We start from the raw sequence: 19,890 nt of genomic DNA, 5'->3' as shown, positions 1-19,890 counted from the left end.
GATACCCCTAACAATCTAGTGTGTTCTTACCATACATACATCCATTCTTACATACCAATCATACCTTTGCAATAGTATAAAAACATACCTAACAACATAGATACAAGAACTAAACACAATAAGACAAAAACCCAAAGGTGTACTTGATAGTTTACAGTTAGAACCTAGATTTAGCAGTTCTGCCAATTGATCTTTGGTCTGTGTGTCATTGACCAATCTATATCCAGATTATGGATATACGGCCGACGTACGTTTCGGTGATGATGTCACCTTCCTCAGGGCCAGAAAAACACAGTCACTAGACTAACATATACACATAATCTGTACAGGAGTTAAAAGAGCAGGGGCATTGCAAAGAATTTTTTCTGAAAATAAAGAAAACATCTGTAAGTCCATATCGTACTGTGTCAAGGTGGTAAATCCAGAATGCAACCCACGACATCCTTACAATTCAGGAATTACAAATTCATATAACCAGGTATATCCTACCCTTTTAATTTTCCACTCTTCTGTATTAATTCTCATTTGTTGTTGGCATATCAGTCTCTAATCCCTTTTTCATTTATGCAGATTTATTATATGCCAGATATTATCCATATTCAAGCGCTTTATATCTTTTATCATCATATACGGGAGCAAACTACTTGCTATCATCCTGTGGATCATGTCGTACAAAGCACTATGTGCTATCAAGGTAACACCTCGCATCATTTCCCTTACTCACAGTCCCAGTCTTATCCCCCACATCTACTTACAGCCCCATTATTCTTTTCAGAAAATCGCACTGCTGCCAGCAGTTAGTAGCAGTATCCAATGACCGTCTCTCTACATATATCTAATATATGTGTCTCTAACAACCCCAAATAGGTAAAATGCCTTCTTGTTCCTACTACGTAAGACCTCTGTAACAGAGCACCTCACAGTACTAGTAGAATGACCTCACTGGGTGAAATCTCGATGTCTTCTCTTCTTGGCTAAACCTCCTATTTTTTCCGCTCTGCCTTCAAGTCTTCTCTTACTAAGACCTTATAGAAAAAGGTCATAGGTGCCACTCCAGAGCAGTCTGTGTAAAGTTTTTGAAAATATACTGATCTAATGTAGGCCTTGTATGTATAGGATGCCAAAGCTTATTAATGTTGTTGTAAATTTCACTAAAAGATTAATTACTTACAGATGTTTTCTTTATTTTCAGAAAAAATTCTTTGCAATGCCCCTGCTCTTTTAACTCCTGTACAGATTATGTGTATATGTTAGTCTATTATTGTGTTTTTCTGGCCCTGAGGAAGGTGACATCATCACCGAAACGTACGTCGGCCGTATATCCATAATCTGGATATAGATTGGTCAATGACACACAGATCAATTGGCAGAACTGCTAAATCGAGGTTCTAACTGTAAACCATCAAGTACACCTTTGGGTTTTTGTCTTGTTGTGTTTAGTTCTTGTATCTATGTTGTTAGGTATGTTTTTATACTATTGCAAAGGTATGATTGGTATGTAAGAATGGATGTATGTATGGTAAGAACACACTAGATTGTTAGGGGTATCTCTCTTTTTTCTCATTTTCTTAACCTGCATTTTTTCTTATCATATAAACTGTATTATGAATGTTGATGAACTTCTGTTAATCACGTTATATGACCAAATGAAATGTATTAAATGCACAAATATTTTCAAATTAATTTCTATATAAAAAATAAATAAAAATATGTTTTGATAATACTTTAAGGTTCTGGTTTCGCTCTTTGGCATCCACCTACTGTGAACATTATTAGGATTCATTCCTTGTAAAAGAAATATAGGTCTCTAGAGGTACCCCTTTGTCTAGTTTACCTTTATCTCCCCCCTCTGGACCTTCAATTAACTGGGAGAACTCTTCCTCTTCGCTTCCCTCTCAGATACTCCCTTTCATCAGAGCAGTGCCATTTCGGGTCTATCCTCCCGAACGGCGACTTCAGGATATTCAGGGTATTATACCGATCTATCCTGGATTTCAGTGAGACTGACTCTGAGGCTGGTGGGCCTCATGGTCTCCTGCTGTGACGCATGCCCGTTGGCATTTGCGGGCTCTGCAGTGGGACCTGAAATTCCAGTGGACATAACATTAGGAAAAACTCTTCAACATGATACAGATGTCGAAGGGAACTGCAAACGATATGCAGTGGTGGTTAGCGAACCGTGATTGGGTCTGCGGTAGATCTCTCTCACTTCCCCAACTAGATCTGACAGTAGTGACAGATGTGTCATAACTGGGATGGGGCAGCCACCTGGAAGAGCTGGAGATCAGAGACCTCTGTTCTCTGGCTGACTCCAGACTCCACATGAACCTGTTGGACCTCCGGGTGATCTGGCTTGCATTGAGAGCCTTCCTACCCTCCATCAAGGAAAGGCTATTGCAGGTGTTCACAGACAACACCACCGCCATTTGGTACTGCAACAAGCAGGGCGGGGTGGGGTCATGTACCTTTTGTGAAGAGGCCTTGCGTCTCTGGACGTGGCTGGAACATCGGGCATTTCTTTGGTGGTTCAACATTTGGCAGGTTCTCTGAACGCCAAAGTGGACAAACTCAGCTGAAAATGTTTAGTGTATCCCGAATTGCATCTCCATTCAAGGTGGTTCAAGGTCTCTTTCAGCAGTGGGGAGAGCCTTGGTTAGATCTGCTTGCCACCGCCGAGAACGTGCTGTGTCAGCAGTTCTGTGCGCTGAAGTTTTTAAAGGGGCTCTTGCTAGGCAACACTTTTCATCTTGAGTGGAGCTCAGTCCTTCTGTATGCCTTTCCACCCATACCACTCTTGCCCAGAGTTCTCAAGAAGATCAAGAATGACTGGACACAAGTCATCCTTGTGGCACCAGACTGGGCACAGAGAGTGTGGTAACCAAGCTGTTGAGCATGACCATTGGTCCTCCAATCAGGCTGCCCCTTTGTGAGGATCTACTGTCATAGCAGCAGGTTCCCCACCCGAACCTGTCCACATTCTGCCTTCTTGCATGGAGATTGAGCTGCAACAGTTGTTAGCTCTCGACCTTCCTCCCGAAGTCTGTAATGTTATCTTTCAGCTGGACATCTCTCCACTAAGGTGGTCTACTCCAGCTGTTGGGCAAAATGTGTGGCTTGATGTGCAGAAAGACAGGTTGATACCCTTTCTGCGCCACTTTCTCAGGTTCTCATCCTTTCCCTTACCCAGCAGAGCTCTGCTCTCTGCTCTCTGCACTCTAAAGGACTATCTCCCTGCTATTTCAGCTTTTCTGTGGTTGCCTAACCAGCCATCACTCTTCAAATTTCCTATTGTAAATAGGTTTCTGAAAGGTTTACATCATTTGTTCCCACCATTGCCCCAATAGGACCTCAACTTTGTCCTCACTTTCCTTATGTGCGCTCCTTTTGAGCCCCTGCACACTCAGGCTCCTTACTATCAAGACGGCCTTCTCGCGGCTATAACATCTACCCAGAGGGTCAGTGAGCTTAAGGCCTTACATCCAAGCCTCTTTATCTGACCATCTACCCAGGCAAACTGATGCTTCGTATGAGGGCTTCCTTTCTCCCGAAAGTAGTCACTCCTTTTCATGTATGTCAATTCATCACTGCATACTTTTTACGCTTCACCGCATCAGTCCAAAGAAGAGGGGAGACTTCACCGTCTGGAACCAAAAAGAGAGTTGTCATTGGTATTTTGGAGCGAAGAACGAACAGGTTGTACAGAAGTGCTCTGTATCACAATTTCCTATGCATTGGCTAAGAAGCAAACCCCTGAGGTTTTGTTTGCTCATTCCACCAGAGCTAAGGTTGCAATCACTGCGTTAGCATACAGAGTTCTGGTCCCGGATATCTGCCATGCAGCAAGGTGGGCTTCAAGGTGGGCTTCCTTGCGCACGTCTACAAAGTAGTACTCTCTGGACATTCAGATCTGTAGGGATGGGCATTTAGCCCTTTAAGTCTTGCAGGAATTTGTCTTGTGAAAATGACCCCAGACCTACCTGTGGGGAGGTATTGCTTGGATATCTATTCTAAGGTAAGGAATCTGCTGCTAGAAGTCTCTATCAGATGAACAGGTTACTTACCTTCGGTAACGCCTTATCTGGTTGAGACTCTTATCTAGCCACAGATTCTTTACCAAACCACCCATCCTCCCCACTTTGCGAACAGATTTCCAGGGATAGAACTTTGCCCTTTCAGGGCCCTGGTATTCCACACCGGTAGTCCGTGTAGTTCATGGCTCCGTGATTCTTGCATGGAAAATCACAAAAAGTAACTGATGTTAGTGTGCTGGGGTGACACGTCACTTCCAACAATAGTGAAGCCACCTACCTGCTTGCAGGGGTACTGATGAAGAAATATTTGCAGATCTAGTCGATGCCTGGGGAGAAATCTAAGGTAAGGAATCTACTGCTAGATAGTCTGTACCAGATAAAGAATTATCAAAGGTAAGTAGCTTGTTCATTTGGTACTGGACAACATTCCCCTTGGGGCAGAGCATTTGCAGGGACTAGAAATGACTGCTCATCTGTACCCATCAACAAATCTACGAGTGGAAACGTCACCCCCACATCCTTCACTGGTACTTCTATACATGTTGACCCCTCACATAGACCTATGTGCCCACCCCCACATATGCAAAGTCCCAAAACGTCTCCTGCAGGTATCCACACCCACAGTCCATGGGGAATGCACTGTGGATGATCTGCTTAGGGATGTTTGCCTATGCTTATCCGGCTTATGCCCCTCTTCCCCCCTGCCCTTACATGCAAAGTGAGTCCATGATTCTCATCCTAATTACCAACCTAAGCAAAATGGCCTTGGTATTTAATGTTTCTAGAGATGTCAGCTAGTTCCCACAAGACGTTTCATATTCGGCCAGCTCAGACACCCAAGCTGAAATAGCTGAACCTTGTGATCTGGCACCTGAGTTTTTAGCATTCAGCCACCTGAAACTTTAGAAAAAGGCCTGCTTATCCTACCAGAGGTGCATAGGTCCACCACTCTCACTTGTTGTGCAGCCAAGTAGAAAATGTTCATTCACTACTCTCTCTCAAAAAAATTAGACGCTTTCAAGATTTCTGTGCAGACAATTGTCTGCTGCCTTGTACACTTGTTTATGGCAGGCTTTGCATAACCTCCATATGCTTGCTCTTGACCGCAGTTGCAGTGTACGTCCAAAACAGAAAACATTGATCTCTATTTAGGGTTAAACTCATCAAGTCCTTCATGGATGGTCTAAGAAGAGTAGTAGTTCCAAAGACACACCTTGCACCTGTCTGCGACTTGAATGTGGTCCTCACTCGACCCATGGGCTACCTTTATAACTGCTACATTACAATGTGGCCTACAGTTCTTATCTTGAAAGGTGGCCTTCCTCATCGCACCCACCTCTCTCAGATGCGTTCACAAGGATAAGATAATTCTTTGTAGGAGACCTAAATTTCTTCCCAAAGTTGTCGCCTTTTCCCATGAACCAGACCATCTAGCTGCCCGATTTCTTCCCCCCCCCCCCAAATCTCAGTCACTGGCAAAAAGAGCCCTTGACACTCTGGATGTAAAGAGGGTGTTTATGAATTAATTTCCTAGAACTAAGCCTTTTAGGAAGTCTAATGAACTTTTGTAGCCTTTTTTTAAACCCCACAAGAGTCATGTTGCCTCTAAAGCCTACATTGCAAGATGGACAGTTAAGTGCATGCAGACTTGTTGTGCTATAGCCAAGTGTGTGCTCCCAGTTCTCTTTAGAGCCCACTTTTTTTTTGGACAGTATCCATTTAAAGGGCATCTTCAAGGCTTCTACTTGGTCAAGACGACACATCTTCACCAAGCATTATTGTGTAGACATTTTTGCATGTCAGACTGTACTAAAAACACTCTTCAGACATCTGTATTATCCGCTCGCTACTTACAGCTGAGTGCATTATAGTCTATGCAGAGCATGTGCATCTACAGTAATACATGCGTACAAACGGAAAATACTGGAAAATTTTAAATATTCTGTTGCCATCTACTCAGAGTGTATAGTGCTGTAGATTCACATGTGCCCACCCTTCTCGGTGGAAGCCAGCTTTGATCACAGATGTTATTTTCTATGCCCTTTACTCCATTTATTATGCACAGCACATTCTGCCTTCGACACTGCACTCCACTTACACTACTCACCCCTTGAGCAGAAAACAATCTGAGGTGTAGCTAGTGTGCTGGCTCATTATAGACTACGGGTGAAGTGGCAACAGGTCTCGTGACTTAAACTTCTTCAAAATAAATAAACAACTGGGTCCACCAAACTATTGTGCATAGCAAGCCAATTTTAAGCACTGCACGCTGTAAACAAATGGTTACACATCAACACAGTAATTAATATTTTACACACACACACACGTGTGTGTGTGTGTGTGTGTGTGTGTGTGTGTGTGTATATATATATATATATATATATATATATATATATATATATATATATATATATATAGAGAGAGAGAGAGAGAGAAAGAGTACACGTGTATAAATATGTGTATATATAGATACAGATGTGTGTGTATATATATATATATATATATATATATATATTTTTTTTTTAGCTCTGTATTTCTTTGCGGTGTTACGTATTTTGTGGTTCAAATGAAATTTCAGCTTTGATGTAACTAACCCTGCAGGACTTTGCTGTTGGCACGTCACTAGAAGGCGCTATCCCAGATGTGCCCGCCTCACCTGTAACACCGTACCGTCGAGCGAAGTCGCTGGATAGAAGGTCTACTGAGTCTTCCATGACGGTGAGCTCTGGAATCTGTGCTTTAGGTTGGCCTGCATTTGAATGTTAGCCTGCCATGCAAATTCCTTCTTTGATTGACATTGCACTTAAAATTGTGATTAAAGTATTGAGGGATGCGAGAGCAGCAATTAAATTAAATGCAAGGACACATTGACTAAACGACCCACCACTCAAATAGTAATGTAGGTGAGCTATAAAAACAAAGAACTAAAATCCCAATCTTAAAAAGCATTAGTTACCTATGTTTAGTTCTTCCAGTAACAAGTGATCCATGTTATAATAGTTCAAATAGGAGGGACCACATTTGGAGATTATGTACCATCCACTAGCAAGACCCCAGACTTTTTTTTTCTTTCAAGAGGCAATAAGAATATAATCCAGAGCATGGGCCTATGATGCCACTAACCTTAGTCGTAGGTGTATGGCTCCATGGGGAACACTTGTCACATAGGGATCTATCGGAATGAGCCTGGTTCTCTTCTCTCATTGCAGTAGGAGTTCCAAACTTTAACTTTGTAGTCTGTCTAAAGACAGTAGTGTTTTCTTACTTTACCATCCTGTAGTCAAAACTGGTAATTTTCTGTCATCTCAAGATGCTGGGAGAGGATCCCACCCAGATAAAATCCACATCTATTCTTGACGGGAACTTTAGCGGCAGGTGCTGTACCTGAGAGTTAGCCTTTTATTGGCTCATCAATATTGTCACTAACTCCCACACCTGCTGGCTTGTACAGGGCTTCCTAATTAATATATTTTCACTGCAACTGGACAATTTGCTCTGAGAAAGCGGTTGTTGCATTTGCTCAGGTTTATGTTTTCCCTAATACTTGGTTGCTGGGTGCTTGGTTTCTGTTGTGTCTTTACCATGTTGCAGTTAATGGATGAGTGGGATCTTGCTCATTGCAGCCTGGGTATTAAACCCAGGGTACACACACATAAAAATGGGTGAAAGATGCTTCAAGTTCTCTTGTAGGGGATTTCCAGTTGTAGTCATATTCACTGAATAGACCCGTCCATGTGCAGGGGGGACACCAGAGCACTTTTTTTACAATATATCTCCTTAAGTGTAGATGTTCAACTTTCTTCAGGAAGGCTTGCAGAGACACTTAAAAACATTATGCAGCCTATAAGACTAGGCTACAATGGCCCAATTCTTCATTTTGTACTTAGAAAAGGGTCTAGGAGAATTATATATGTGTATAATTTCATGATGTTTTAATGTAACAGCATAAATCTCTTTCACAAACCCTTTTTCGATAGAACATAGAGATGAAGGAAAACAGGACGGAGTAGTCCCGTAGGCTGTCATTATATGAGCTAAAAAAAGAGAGTGTGCCTTTAAGAACTCAGGGACCACCAATGTCTCATTATGCTGAGCAGGTGGCAGTTGCTTCAGTTCTTTTTTTCCAGCTCCTGCTGACAGGCCCCCAGAGCATTGAGCTCAGCCAATTTTGTCTTTTTTCCTCAAACATTTACAACTAAAACTTGTGACAACTATTTCATTCAATGGTTTTTTTGTCTCTCCCTGTTTCTTTCTGTTAAATTTTGACAGAAAAATGTAGATATTTTCACTGAGAAATGCCTTCTCTCTTTGAGGAGTGCCCAGCTTGTGGAAGAAAAAAGTCTAAAACAGACCCCATGAGGTGTGTATTATTTTCAAAGCGCACCATGAGCGACTGAGTAAAGTTTCACCTCCATGCTACCGAAGAGTGTTACAACAGACGCAGTCTGAAGGTGGGACCTCAGAGGGAGGAGTTGGTCAGTCCTCTACCAGGCCTCTGTCATCTGTCTCTGGAGAGTGTGCCATGAAGAAAACTTCAGAAAAATGGCATTTAGAGTGTGGACGTCGAGGAGAGGTATGGTGCCCACCTGTTCGCCATCTATAGATGGTTCAGGGTCGAGGAAGCACCACAGATCAGCATCGAGGCAAGAAGTATTGATATTGATAACATTGTTGACTCGTTTGACGTCCATCGACTACGAGGCCATCAAGACGGTCGCCATCAAGATCTAGATTGATGTTGAGGCACTGTTGAAGTTCCAAAACAAGTTTATTTAGACAATTGTCCATAAAACATTCTAAAAAGTGCACATTCATTAAAACCTTTAAATGAACCCCCCCTCCTCACCACCACCCCGTCCCCATTAAATTTCATTTTTTAAAATTCTGTTTAACAGATCGTAAGAACCGAGCAATCCCAACTGCAACATCTAAATATCGCATCTCAGACAGTAACTCTACCGCTTTGTTCCTATGAAGAGCATCATATTTAAAAAACAAAGGTCTCAAAAGCTTGATCCGATTTGCAAGATGAAAAGCGCAGTCCATAAGAATATGCGTAATAGTGCATTTGGCTTTCAAAGGGCAGGGACAAAGACCACTATTATTTTGCACCCCAGTCCTATATGGGTGGGATGAATAGATTGGATTACATTCCACCCGAACCCTTAGGATTTCTTTTCTCAAACCTGGATTTGGTAACTGTGATAAATAAGGGAAAACACAATCCTGGCCAAATGAAGCAAACGAGAAGCTAATAGATGATTTCTTCTTTAAATATAATAAATCACATTGTTGTGACACCATGGCAGCAGATTCTCTCAATACTCCTTTGCCAAGGAAAGTGAGCCAGGATGTGACTGTACCACTGTTTAAATGGAGGTTCTTCATTGCAGTCATTCTGGTTCTAACTGCCTTTGCCCACATCCTTCCACTGCTTTGGCTCTCTTCCTAACACAATTTGGAGACTTTAACCACCTCATCATTCTCCAGCAGGGTGTTAAAGTATCTTAGAGCCCCTAGTGGCGGCCACCATGTTCGAAGAGACCAGACTGAACTCTCCTTATAGCCGGGACCATGGTACCTTGTGGGAGTGATAGAAGTCTTTTAAGCACTACCCCTTCCAGTCTGTCCCATTCATAGGTTGGATCAAGAGAAAATACCTCTCCCCTGTACAGGTCTATTGGTGGGATCTTCCCTTCATAGGCCTTTAATAATGGGATATGGGATAGCCCCCCGAATCTACCATTGAATCCCGATAAACAGCTTGCCAGCAAGAGGGCCTTCTGCCTAGTGGCATCCCAATCCGCGCCCCAAGTCAGATTTCTCCTAAAAGTTAAGCCCAGGTAATTATACTGATCCACTTGTTCCACCACCTGAGAATCTAGATACCCGGAAAAACTCTGCACTTTTTTCCAGATTTATGCAAAGCTTGTTCTGCTTACTGTAAGAGGCCAATGCGTTAAATTGGAGTATAGTCCAGTAATACCAAATCATATGCATAAAGCAGACAAGCGATACGCTGGTCCCCAATTGTAGGCGAGAAGGACTTTGATTGGGAAATAACCGTTGGGAGGTCGTCTAAAAATAAACTAAAAAGTAGGGGTGCTAAAACACTCCCCTGATGCAGGCCATTGTCGATTGAGATTCTTTGGGACAACTGTCCTGACTTGTCTAAGTCCACCTCAGCCCAGTTGCCAGAGTGCAAAGATTGAAGAGCCCCAAGAAGGTATGTTGGTAATTTCCAAGCAGCAAGTTTTCCCCACAAAATATCCCTGTCAACCGAATCAAAGGCTGTCCGGAAATCTACATAACTGCACAATCTATGATTTTTCTCCAGAGCCTTACGAGTAATAGCCCACAAAGCAAAGCAGTGGTCTATGGTGGAATGACCCTCCCGAAAGCCCTCTTGTTCTAGAGGGATTCTCTTGGTTTCAGTGGCCAATTCTTCAAGTTTGGCTAGAATAATCTTGGAGAATATCTTTAATGAAATATCCAAGAACCTTATAAGCCTATAATGCGTTGGGTCTGTCCCACTCCCTTTTTAAAAAAATCAGTTTCACTACAGACCCCTTCCAGGTAAAAGGGTAAATACCAGACCATGCAACCCAACTAAACAAGGTAGAATAAATTGTTGCCCACCAGACACTATTTGTTTTAATTATTACTGCCGGGACATTGTCAGGACCAGCGTCACGAGAGAGTTTTATTCTCTCAATAACTGCCTTAACTTCCTTCACTGAGAACCAGTTGGCTGGGAGGGTTTGCCCGTAGATATGCTGAGGGCCATCTGAACCTAAAGGTCCCCTGTATAGCTCCGTCAGATAAGTGGCCCCCTGTGCTTCCGGTATCATGCAGGTCAGAGTCCCCCTACTTTAGACATTAGACTCTTTGACCTTTGTCCAGAATTTATGCTGATCATTTAATAGTATAATCTCCTGCATCTCCTCCCACTTCCTATAATAAAAAGCTACCTTTTTCGTCTGCACAAGGGATTTATATTGGCGTTTAAGTTTGACCAGCTCTTGGATAGCTAAGGGAACGAAATGACGCCTAGCACCTTTGAAGATTGACGTCGAGGCCCACTGACGTTGAGGTGCCATTGTTGATCACAGTCGACAAGCAGGTGGAGGTCGTTTGAGGTTAAGAACTATTCTGACGTAGTCTAGGCTACAGGAGGCAAGAAAGACAAAGCGGCCTATATAACCCTCCCCTCTGATTCGGAGTACTCCAGAGCATATTCCCCATGTGTCCTAACATGTTCACCAGCAAAGTCTCCTCCTCCATGGCCTTCTCCACCACCGCCTCCAACTCTACCTGCACTGGTCACTCTAAGACCCAGATTGTGCTCCAGATCGCACCATCATTCTAAGCGTGATCGACACAGCTCAAGGTGCACTTTTTCTTCTTCCTCTTCCAGGCACTCCTGCCATCATTATCATTCATCACGCAGATCTCAGTCAAGATATCATACAGACACGTCTTTCACTTCTACTGGACTATACTCCCCAATGCTTTCAGACTCTTCACCTCCACGCATATCACCAGTGGATGATGTCACGACATTTCAAGAGATCCTCGTGAGGGGAGCGGCAAAACTTAACATTCCTATGTCGACTCCAACACCAAGAACATCAGTCATTTTTTTAGACTCTACAACACAGGTCAGCACCACAGCCTTTGCTGCCTCTAGTGCCAGGTCTCCTAGAACCTGCTATGGACCTCTTCCTGACACCAGCCTCATTTAAGCCAGCTCCATCCAGACTTCAAAAGAAATATCGCCCTCTGGAGCAAGATCCTGCTTTCCTCCGAACAGATCCTACACCATACTTGGTGATTATAGTAGCAGCAAAGAAGCAACATGCCACTACTCCCACTTCTACAGTGCCTCCCTAGAAGGAGAGTTGGATGTTACACTCTGTGGGTCGCAAACTGTGCAGTACAGCAGCAACCACCAATAAAGCAGCCTCTGCCACTGCCACTGCCACTGCTCTTCTAGGCAGATACTACCGGGCACTGTGGGAAACCATGAACCAGTTTGCAGAACATTTCCCTAGAAATATGAGGTAACACTTCATTGAAATCCTAAATGAAGGATTAATGGTATCTAGTCAAGTCATTAATTCAGCAGCAGACTGTTTCCTATAAGCGGCTCATGAGTACTGCCTCTGTGTTGCTCTTAAAAGGCATTCTTGGCTCCGATTTACATCCCTCAAGCCAGATTCACAGCAGCGGATAATAAATCTTCCATTCTCTGGTACCTCTCTATTTGGAAGTCATACTGACGATGACATGGCATATATGAAGGCAGAAATGGAGAGACCCTACCAACCCTGCTTCCATTCCCAGAGGGTTCAACCCCCTTGCTAGTGTCAGGGACGCCAGCAAAGCGATGCACAACAACAGCACAAACGTCCCTATCAATCATACCAAAGAAAGCAGCCTAGATGGAGATATACCCAGCAGCCTGCTCAAGGGGGCAAGCAACCATCTGGGTCAAAACCCGGAATCATTACTCCCCCCTCTTCTGTTACCCACTACAGTAGGGTTAAGCACCCAATATTATTTAGCAGAGTGGCCACCCATAAGACAAGGCCCCTGGGTTCTAAATATTGTTTGCAATGGATATTTTCTGAGGTTCATAAGTCCTCCACCGTCCATGACTCCAAAATCATCCCAGTTTCCAACTACCACTGGTACGATCAAAGGTCAACATCCTCTTACAAAAAAACATACAATGGAACCTGTTCCTCACCAACGCGAAGGTACAGTTATTTATTCCAGGTACTTTCTGGTCAAGAAGAAAGGCAAGAACAAATTCAGACCCTTCTCGACCTCAAAACAGCCAACAAGTGGATTCAGTGAGAAATGCTCCGGAAGCTGGCATTATGCTAAATTTATCCCCAACTACACCAGGGGGATTGGCTTTGTTCCATCGACCTTCAAGACCCATACATATACCAATCACCAGAAAGCATCGAAAGTTCTTGAGGTTCGTTTTGGGGCAGGACCATAAGCAGTACCAAGTACTTCCATTTGGCCCAGTCGGCACCCAAGACATTCTCCTAGTGCATTGTAGTAGTTGCTGCCCATGTCAGGAGACACAAAATATTTGTATACCCATACCTAGACGATTGACTAATCAAGGTGTTCACATGTCATGATGCTCAGCTTCATTACAATTGGACGTGCAATCTCCTATAGAGATTCGGCCCGCAAGTCAACCACAAGTCATGCTCTGTCCCGGTTCACACCTTAAATGATCTAGGACCTTCCATCGACACAATACAGGCATAAGCTCAAAGCACTATCTGCTTTGTAGGTATTCCATATTTCATTGACAGACAAGGCTAAACTCCAATGGTTTGTGGCTCAGAGACATATTTATGACTGTATTTATGATATCAGACTTAAGACTCCCGGAAGCAAAATCAGCTTCAGTTAGTTTATATTTTTCCATAGAGTCCTTTATACATGGGCTTAACTCTTCAGAATGGGGTGGGGTGTGAATCATTTACATTATGTCTCAAGTGCTTCACACTACCTGCTACATTCCTATATACCACCTTGGAGTCCCTGGTCATCCAGAAATTCTGTGCGGAGCTCCTGAAGGAATTTAGTCATTGACAGAAGTACTTGACTGGCTAATCGCATCCATACTAACATCGACCCTGACATCTTTAAAGATACTGATGGCAACCTACCCTAAAGATTCTCTTGCGCCTGGGACTGTAATGAATGGCCCAGCATGACCTAACCCAACAGTTTTCAGACTGGTCAGTATGTCTTCACTTTCACTACACCATCCTGAATGCTCCCTTATTTGACCAAGCTCATGTTTCTGCAAGTTTAGTCCTTTATGAAGAGCAGGTGGTTCTCCTGAGAGGTACTTTAATGTTGTCACGATTGGTAACCACCACCTCTTTCCTAAATTCTTCTTTTCCTTTCTCAGGCTTTTTTTGTTCCTATTTCAAAGGGAAATAAAACCCTCGGCACCACCATAAATTGCTACCCTATGTCATTACCTGTGTGTACAAGCCATGAAACATTTTTCTAGCAGCTACTTGTCTATGGGACGTCCTGAATCAACTGATGTGTGATTTTGAGTGTGTAGGATACAGGATGTAAAAAAGCAATTACACAAGAAGTAAGTTCCATATCAATAGTAGTGATGGAAATGGTAAGAACCAGTTTGATTGATCCACTTTCACCATATAGAAACTCTGAATTAGATGTGCCTGATGGCGCCTGGGGGTTGCTGCTACTTAATGATTGCACCATAGAATTTGAATTATGTATGTGGATCCTGTATTCTGCAAACAGTGGTCAATGACGCTTGTTACTCACTTTTCTCCCCTCAGATCAAAGCAATGTTTCAAAGTCAGGGCCTGTTAAATCTAGTCACATTTTGTGACATTTATAGGTTGTATTTCCACTGACATCTGGGGCCATTGAGTGGCAAGACTCCAGAAAAGAGGCAGGACATCACGTAAATGTAGTTGGAATGCCAAAAACATGTATTCATTTACGGGCAAGTGCTAGAGGTGATCCTAATTTTCAGGATAGGATGTGTACTGAAGTGGCTTTGTACAATTCCTGATATGTGTACAAACTGCTACTGTAACCCTCGTGGGTAAAAGGGATTCAGAAGCACTGACCACATTCTGATTATCGAGGTATTGTGATGGTAATGTCTCCTGCATGATAAACAGGCATATACTTCCTGAGAGTCCGACCGCAAGTGATACAGGTATACTAACTTTTATTTTATCAGTGGTATCGCACTAATCTGGCCTGTGTCTGGTATTGCAAGGTTCAGCATCTGTCTTTTATCCCAGAGGTACGCATTGTGTGCCCTCATATTTTGCAATAGCCTAACTGTCCTTTACTTGGGTACATTACATATAGCGGTAGATGGGATGGGAAAGTCCCCCTCTTGCAAGGTAATGGACTTGACCCCTACCCTGAGTGTCCCAGCTACAACAATTCTTGGATCAATGATGCTGATTTTTTTAGTCCTGGACGAACACGGATCTTTTATGTGCACTGTCACATTGGCTTGTTTCCAAGATTGGGAACCCCTCCTGGTCCAACAAGTTTACAAAGTGCAGCCCTCATGGTGGTGAAAGGCTGCTGTGTTTACCAGGAGTTAAGTAGCACCAGCTCGTTGGTGGCAGCTTGCCATGGTTTGATCAGTAGGAGGGGACAGACCCTTTTTACCTGTGTCACTGGAGTAGAGCCAGCACTCTCACACATGTAAAGTTTTCGCTGCAGTGTGCGTAACTTACCCATGGTCTGAATCAAGTTAGCGTGCAGCACCCGTGTAGTTGCATGTGTTCTGTGTGTATGTGTGCCTAGGAAGAATCAGATAAATGAAAACCTCTGCGTTCCATTTTGTGAGACCCAAGGCTAACTGGAGAAGCATGAGCAAGTAGAGGTCTCCCCTTAGACAGATTTGCGAATGTTAAGTGTGCCTATGAGTGGTATAACACATAAAGGGTGTAGTGTTGTGCAGTGCGTGCATGTTAAATGGATGTATGTGTGCCTATGAGTAGGACAGTACATGACAGATACAGTGCTGCACAGTGCGTGCATGTTAAATGTATTTGGATGGGTGTATGTGTGGCTGTGAGTTGTACTGTACAGCAAGGATACAGTGCTGTGTGGATGCTGTATGCATGCACTGGATGTATGTGTGCCTTTGGTACAATACACAGAAGAGTCTGGGTTCCATTTTGGCCAACACAGGGCTGTCTGTAAATAGAGGCATTCACCCAGACAGATTTGTGGATTGCTACATTCCTGTGAGATGGGTGGGAGATGCACTGAGGAAGGAGAGCAAGTCTCTCCAGCACCTTTCAAAGAGTGCTCTTTGCTTCTGAGAGAGGTCACTGGAACGGGGCTTGGGTACTTCTTAGGACGGCGATGGGGCTGATGAGAGAATCATAAAGAGTTTGGCTGGTCTTTCTCTTGCGCTCTCTCTTCTTCTCTCCCCTTCTCTTTCTCCTCTTCCCTCCCCATCTCTCTCTCCTCTTCCCTCCCCGACTTTCTCCTCTTTCCTCCTCTTGTGTCTCTCTCTCGCTCTCTCTCTCTTCCCTGTCTCTCTCTCTTCCCTGTCGCTCTCACTCTCTCTCTCTCTTCCCTGTCGCTCTCACTCTCTCTTTCTCTCTATCCCCCTCCTCTTCCCTGTCTCTTCTCTCTCCTCTCCCTCCTTTTCTCTTCTCTGTCTCTCTCCTCTTCTCTCCCTCCTTTCTCTCCCCTTCTCTCTCTCCCCTTCTCTCTCTCTCTTGTTACTGGATGTGGGGATTAACAATTATTGCACGTTCATTCAAGCCACAAAAGCATGAACAGTTTCTGTGGTCTCTAATCCTCCCTGTATCTACTGAAATATTGATTATTAAGTTGGATTTCTTACTCTTTTCTTTTTCATAAGGTTGTTGCAACCTACCGTACACATGCCACCCAAGGTTTATGGTTGTGTTTTCGTATCATGTTTGGAAGTTCCCTTACTGCCGTTAAATTCAGAACAGCAGCACCCTACAGTCACTGCTTGGCAACTCCAACTTCTACGTAAAAACAGTTGTTAGAAAACAAACAGGCGGGTCCTAAAAAACAAAACATGTATAGGGTCAAATGAATTTCTTTATAAGATGTTATGCAGTCTTTAAACTTGAAATTGCAAGAGTTCTATTTAGGGCTAAAGCCGTAATTGTATCTTTGGTGTACATGAAGCTCAAAGAACAGCGGTTTACATCATCTTGCAGAAAGCAGACCTTCCCTACACAAGAATAAAACCAGAAAAGCAGATTGTGACTTTGGAAAAGTAGATATATACATTGATGACAACTTTAATTGTTCGAGAACGTGGGATTTCTGGGTGTGTCAATTAAATCATAGTTAACTTTTTCCTTTCTTCCCCTGCAGCCTGACCTGTTGAACTTTAAGAAAGGATGGCTCACCAAGCTCTATGAGGATGGACAGGTGAGTGCCAACAGATAAAATCTCTCTTTACATCTGCAGCATATCCGAAGTGAACTTATTTTTGTTCTGGACGCTGAATTGTATTTACCTTACCAAGGTGAATTTGCAAATTCAGTTTATTTTTCCTTCTGCCCTTCGGTTATATGCTTTAAGTCCTTTTTTTTTTTTTGCTGTATTAAAACATTTACCTTTTGTTTTACATGAAAGCTGTTTTCAAATGTCTCTTCTGGGTTATCTGTCTTGGTGCCCCTAGCGATCTGACATTTGCGAAGACATTTCAATGTTTTTGGCCTTCAGGCTCACAGCCTGATTCATCAAGCTGAATTGCGCTTGCAAAGGCCAGATTCTGAGAATCTGGCCCTTTGCGAGTGCGATTTTTGCATTTGGGATTCATCATCCCAAATGCAAAAATCGGTAATAGCGATTTCGCTATTTTGCGAGGAATTACATTTATGGACTCTCTATGTGAGATTCCTTAAATGCAATTCATCATCCATTTTAAAATTGCGAATTCGCAATTTCGGCCCGCTATTTACAGCGAGGTCAAACCTCGTAGTAAATAGCGAAAACTTAGAAAAATGCAAGTTGGACATGTGTGTGCGCAACACCTGTTCAAATTTTCATTTAAGGGGTGCTACAGGGTGTCCTTTGGACACCCCTGGCACCCTTTAAATCGCTATCTTATTTGCGATTAGCTAATTGCTAATCGCAAATAAGGAATACTCCCCATTCATTCCTATGGGCCTTTTGGCCCATAGGAATGAATGGGGAGTTATTCCTTATTTGCGATTAGCAATTTGCTAATCGCAAATAAGGAATATGTAGGAATCGCATTTTATTTTGCGATTCCTACATGAATCCCGTTTTGCGAGTCTGTAATAGCGATTCCTTATGAATCGCTATTATAGACACGCAAAACGGGTCTTTGATGAATCGGGCTGTTAGCTCCTTGTTGGTGTTGTCCTGCACTTCCTCAGTGAAGCGTACCTTTACATAAAATATTAACCTGAGCGCCGTGGAGCAGTGCGTGCTTCAGACAGTCTCCTAAGGATAAGATGGAGTGAGGGAAAGTTTATGACTTAGAAAAATGTCCTTGAATTATGTTTGGCTCTGCTGTGGAAGTTCTAAAGAAGTGGAAGCACTAATCTTTTTATTAATAAAGCAAAAAAAAGGAATGGGCCTCCACAGAATAAAAAAAAGTCTTTGTTGAAATGTAGTCAATTCCCACTATTACAAAGCAACAGTTCCTATCTAATGACAGGATTATTTATTGCTAAAATCACTGCATTAGTTGACTCTTTATAGACAAAAACATATATGTATGAAAATAGGACCCTCATCTCAAAAGGTTATTAACCTCTTCGATGCTCATGACGAGCTCAGTTCGTCATGCAGTACATTGGTCGTGTGCTTATGACTAGCTGAGCTTGTCATGAACAATGGATTCCAAGGACTTTCAGCACAGAGGGGGGAATTGCTGCAGCAGTGATAGTGTTAAAGGGTTTCCTGAATTAATTGCCACGTGTTATTGCGAATCCTGGGTGTTTTGAAATAAAAAAGTGGCTTAGAAATCCTGTAGCGAAAACCTAGAATCCTGTAGGGAAACCTAGAATCAAATCACCAAACTTTTGAACATGCCCAAAATGTGCACTATTTGTTCTAGTCCTGGTGCTTTAGGAGTCTTCTAACTTGTCAAGGGCAGCAGGTGTAAGTGAATTTAAGTAGATTCTGTGCTTTGCATCGTTCAGATCTAAGCATTGCCTTTTTCTTTTCCTCTTCAGGAAGTTGTAGGAATCAACACTTCATTTAATTTTTCGGTTAACACTACACACAAAAGAGGTAATTGTATGTTCGAGGCATATGGGCTGCAGATGGTACATTATGAATAGATCGCCATCTGGTGTTGGGCTCGGATTATTGCACTGTTTTTTCTCTTGGAGAAGTCTTTTGTAGTCACAAGGCTGGTGACTCCTCCCCTGGGTGATAGTGCGCATGGGCATCGGCTCCATCCTTAGATTGTTTCTTTCGGCCATCTAGTTCGGATGAGGATCGAAGCGCTCCGGATCGACTTTGAGAAAAAGTTATATTTCGGCGCGTATTCCCTTTCCAATTCAACTATTTTTTATCGAGCCCGAGTTCATTACCATTTCGACGCGCTTCGACGTCAACACCGAAGATTTCTAACTCTACGTCGACTGGACCGGGAGGCCTATTTCGACATAGACCAGCCCGGAGTCCAAGGAAAGGACTCCATTCAAGAAATGTCCAACGTGTGGTGCTAAATTCCCACACAAGGACCTACACGAGGTGTGCAGCCTCTGTTTGTCACCTGACCACGAATCCAGGGATTGTGAAGCCTGTGCGGCTTTCTCCTCCAAGTCGAGGATTAGAAACAGTCGAGCCCGAAGACACGAGATGTCGAGGATGGAGGCAGATGCAATCCCAGAACTGTTCGAGGTCGAACACTCCGAGGAGGAAGAAGATGAGGACGGGTCGGGGTCAGAAGCGGACAAGTTTGATGTCGAAGAAGTCGACGTTCATCAAACCGTGAGTGACAACGTCCCTTTGCCAAAAAACCGACCCCGATTGGTGTCGACCCCACCTTCGTGCCCGGTCAGACAACCGAAAAAAGTTTCCGACGCCCCGCCTTCTGGCTCGGCAACGAAACCGAAATACTCTGTCTCCCACTGCCGTATCCGAGAAACAGTCGACATCGACGTCGACACCGAAGCTCCATACCAAAGACAGCTCGAAGTCGAAACATTCCATGTCGAAACCGAAACATGCTTCGATGTCGAAGACTCCCTCGACACCGAAAAAAACGGACTCGAGTAACTCTCGGTGCCGAAAACACATAACACCGAGACACAGAGGCAAAAGC

At 43.4% G+C, this 19,890-nt stretch overlaps 1 protein-coding gene across 1 annotated transcript in view; it reads left to right on the top strand.

Annotated features, from left to right (window-relative positions):
• Nucleotides 1-19,890, top strand: part of MPRIP (myosin phosphatase Rho interacting protein) — a 564,937-nt gene that overhangs the window by 157,000 nt on the left and 388,047 nt on the right. Inside the window, exons 7-8 of the mRNA XM_086940861.1 lie at nt 6,633-6,749; nt 16,953-17,009. Of these exons, the coding sequence (XP_086796987.1) occupies nt 6,633-6,749; nt 16,953-17,009 (174 nt within the window). The remainder of the gene's footprint in view (nt 1-6,632; nt 6,750-16,952; nt 17,010-19,890) is intronic.

Source organism: Lissotriton vulgaris, chromosome 10 (genome assembly GCF_964263255.1).
Source record: "Lissotriton vulgaris chromosome 10, aLisVul1.2, whole genome shotgun sequence".
Lineage (NCBI taxonomy): Eukaryota > Metazoa > Chordata > Amphibia > Caudata > Salamandridae > Lissotriton > Lissotriton vulgaris.
Note: the sequence above shows the minus strand (reverse complement) of the source record. Positions and strands in the feature narration are given on the sequence as shown.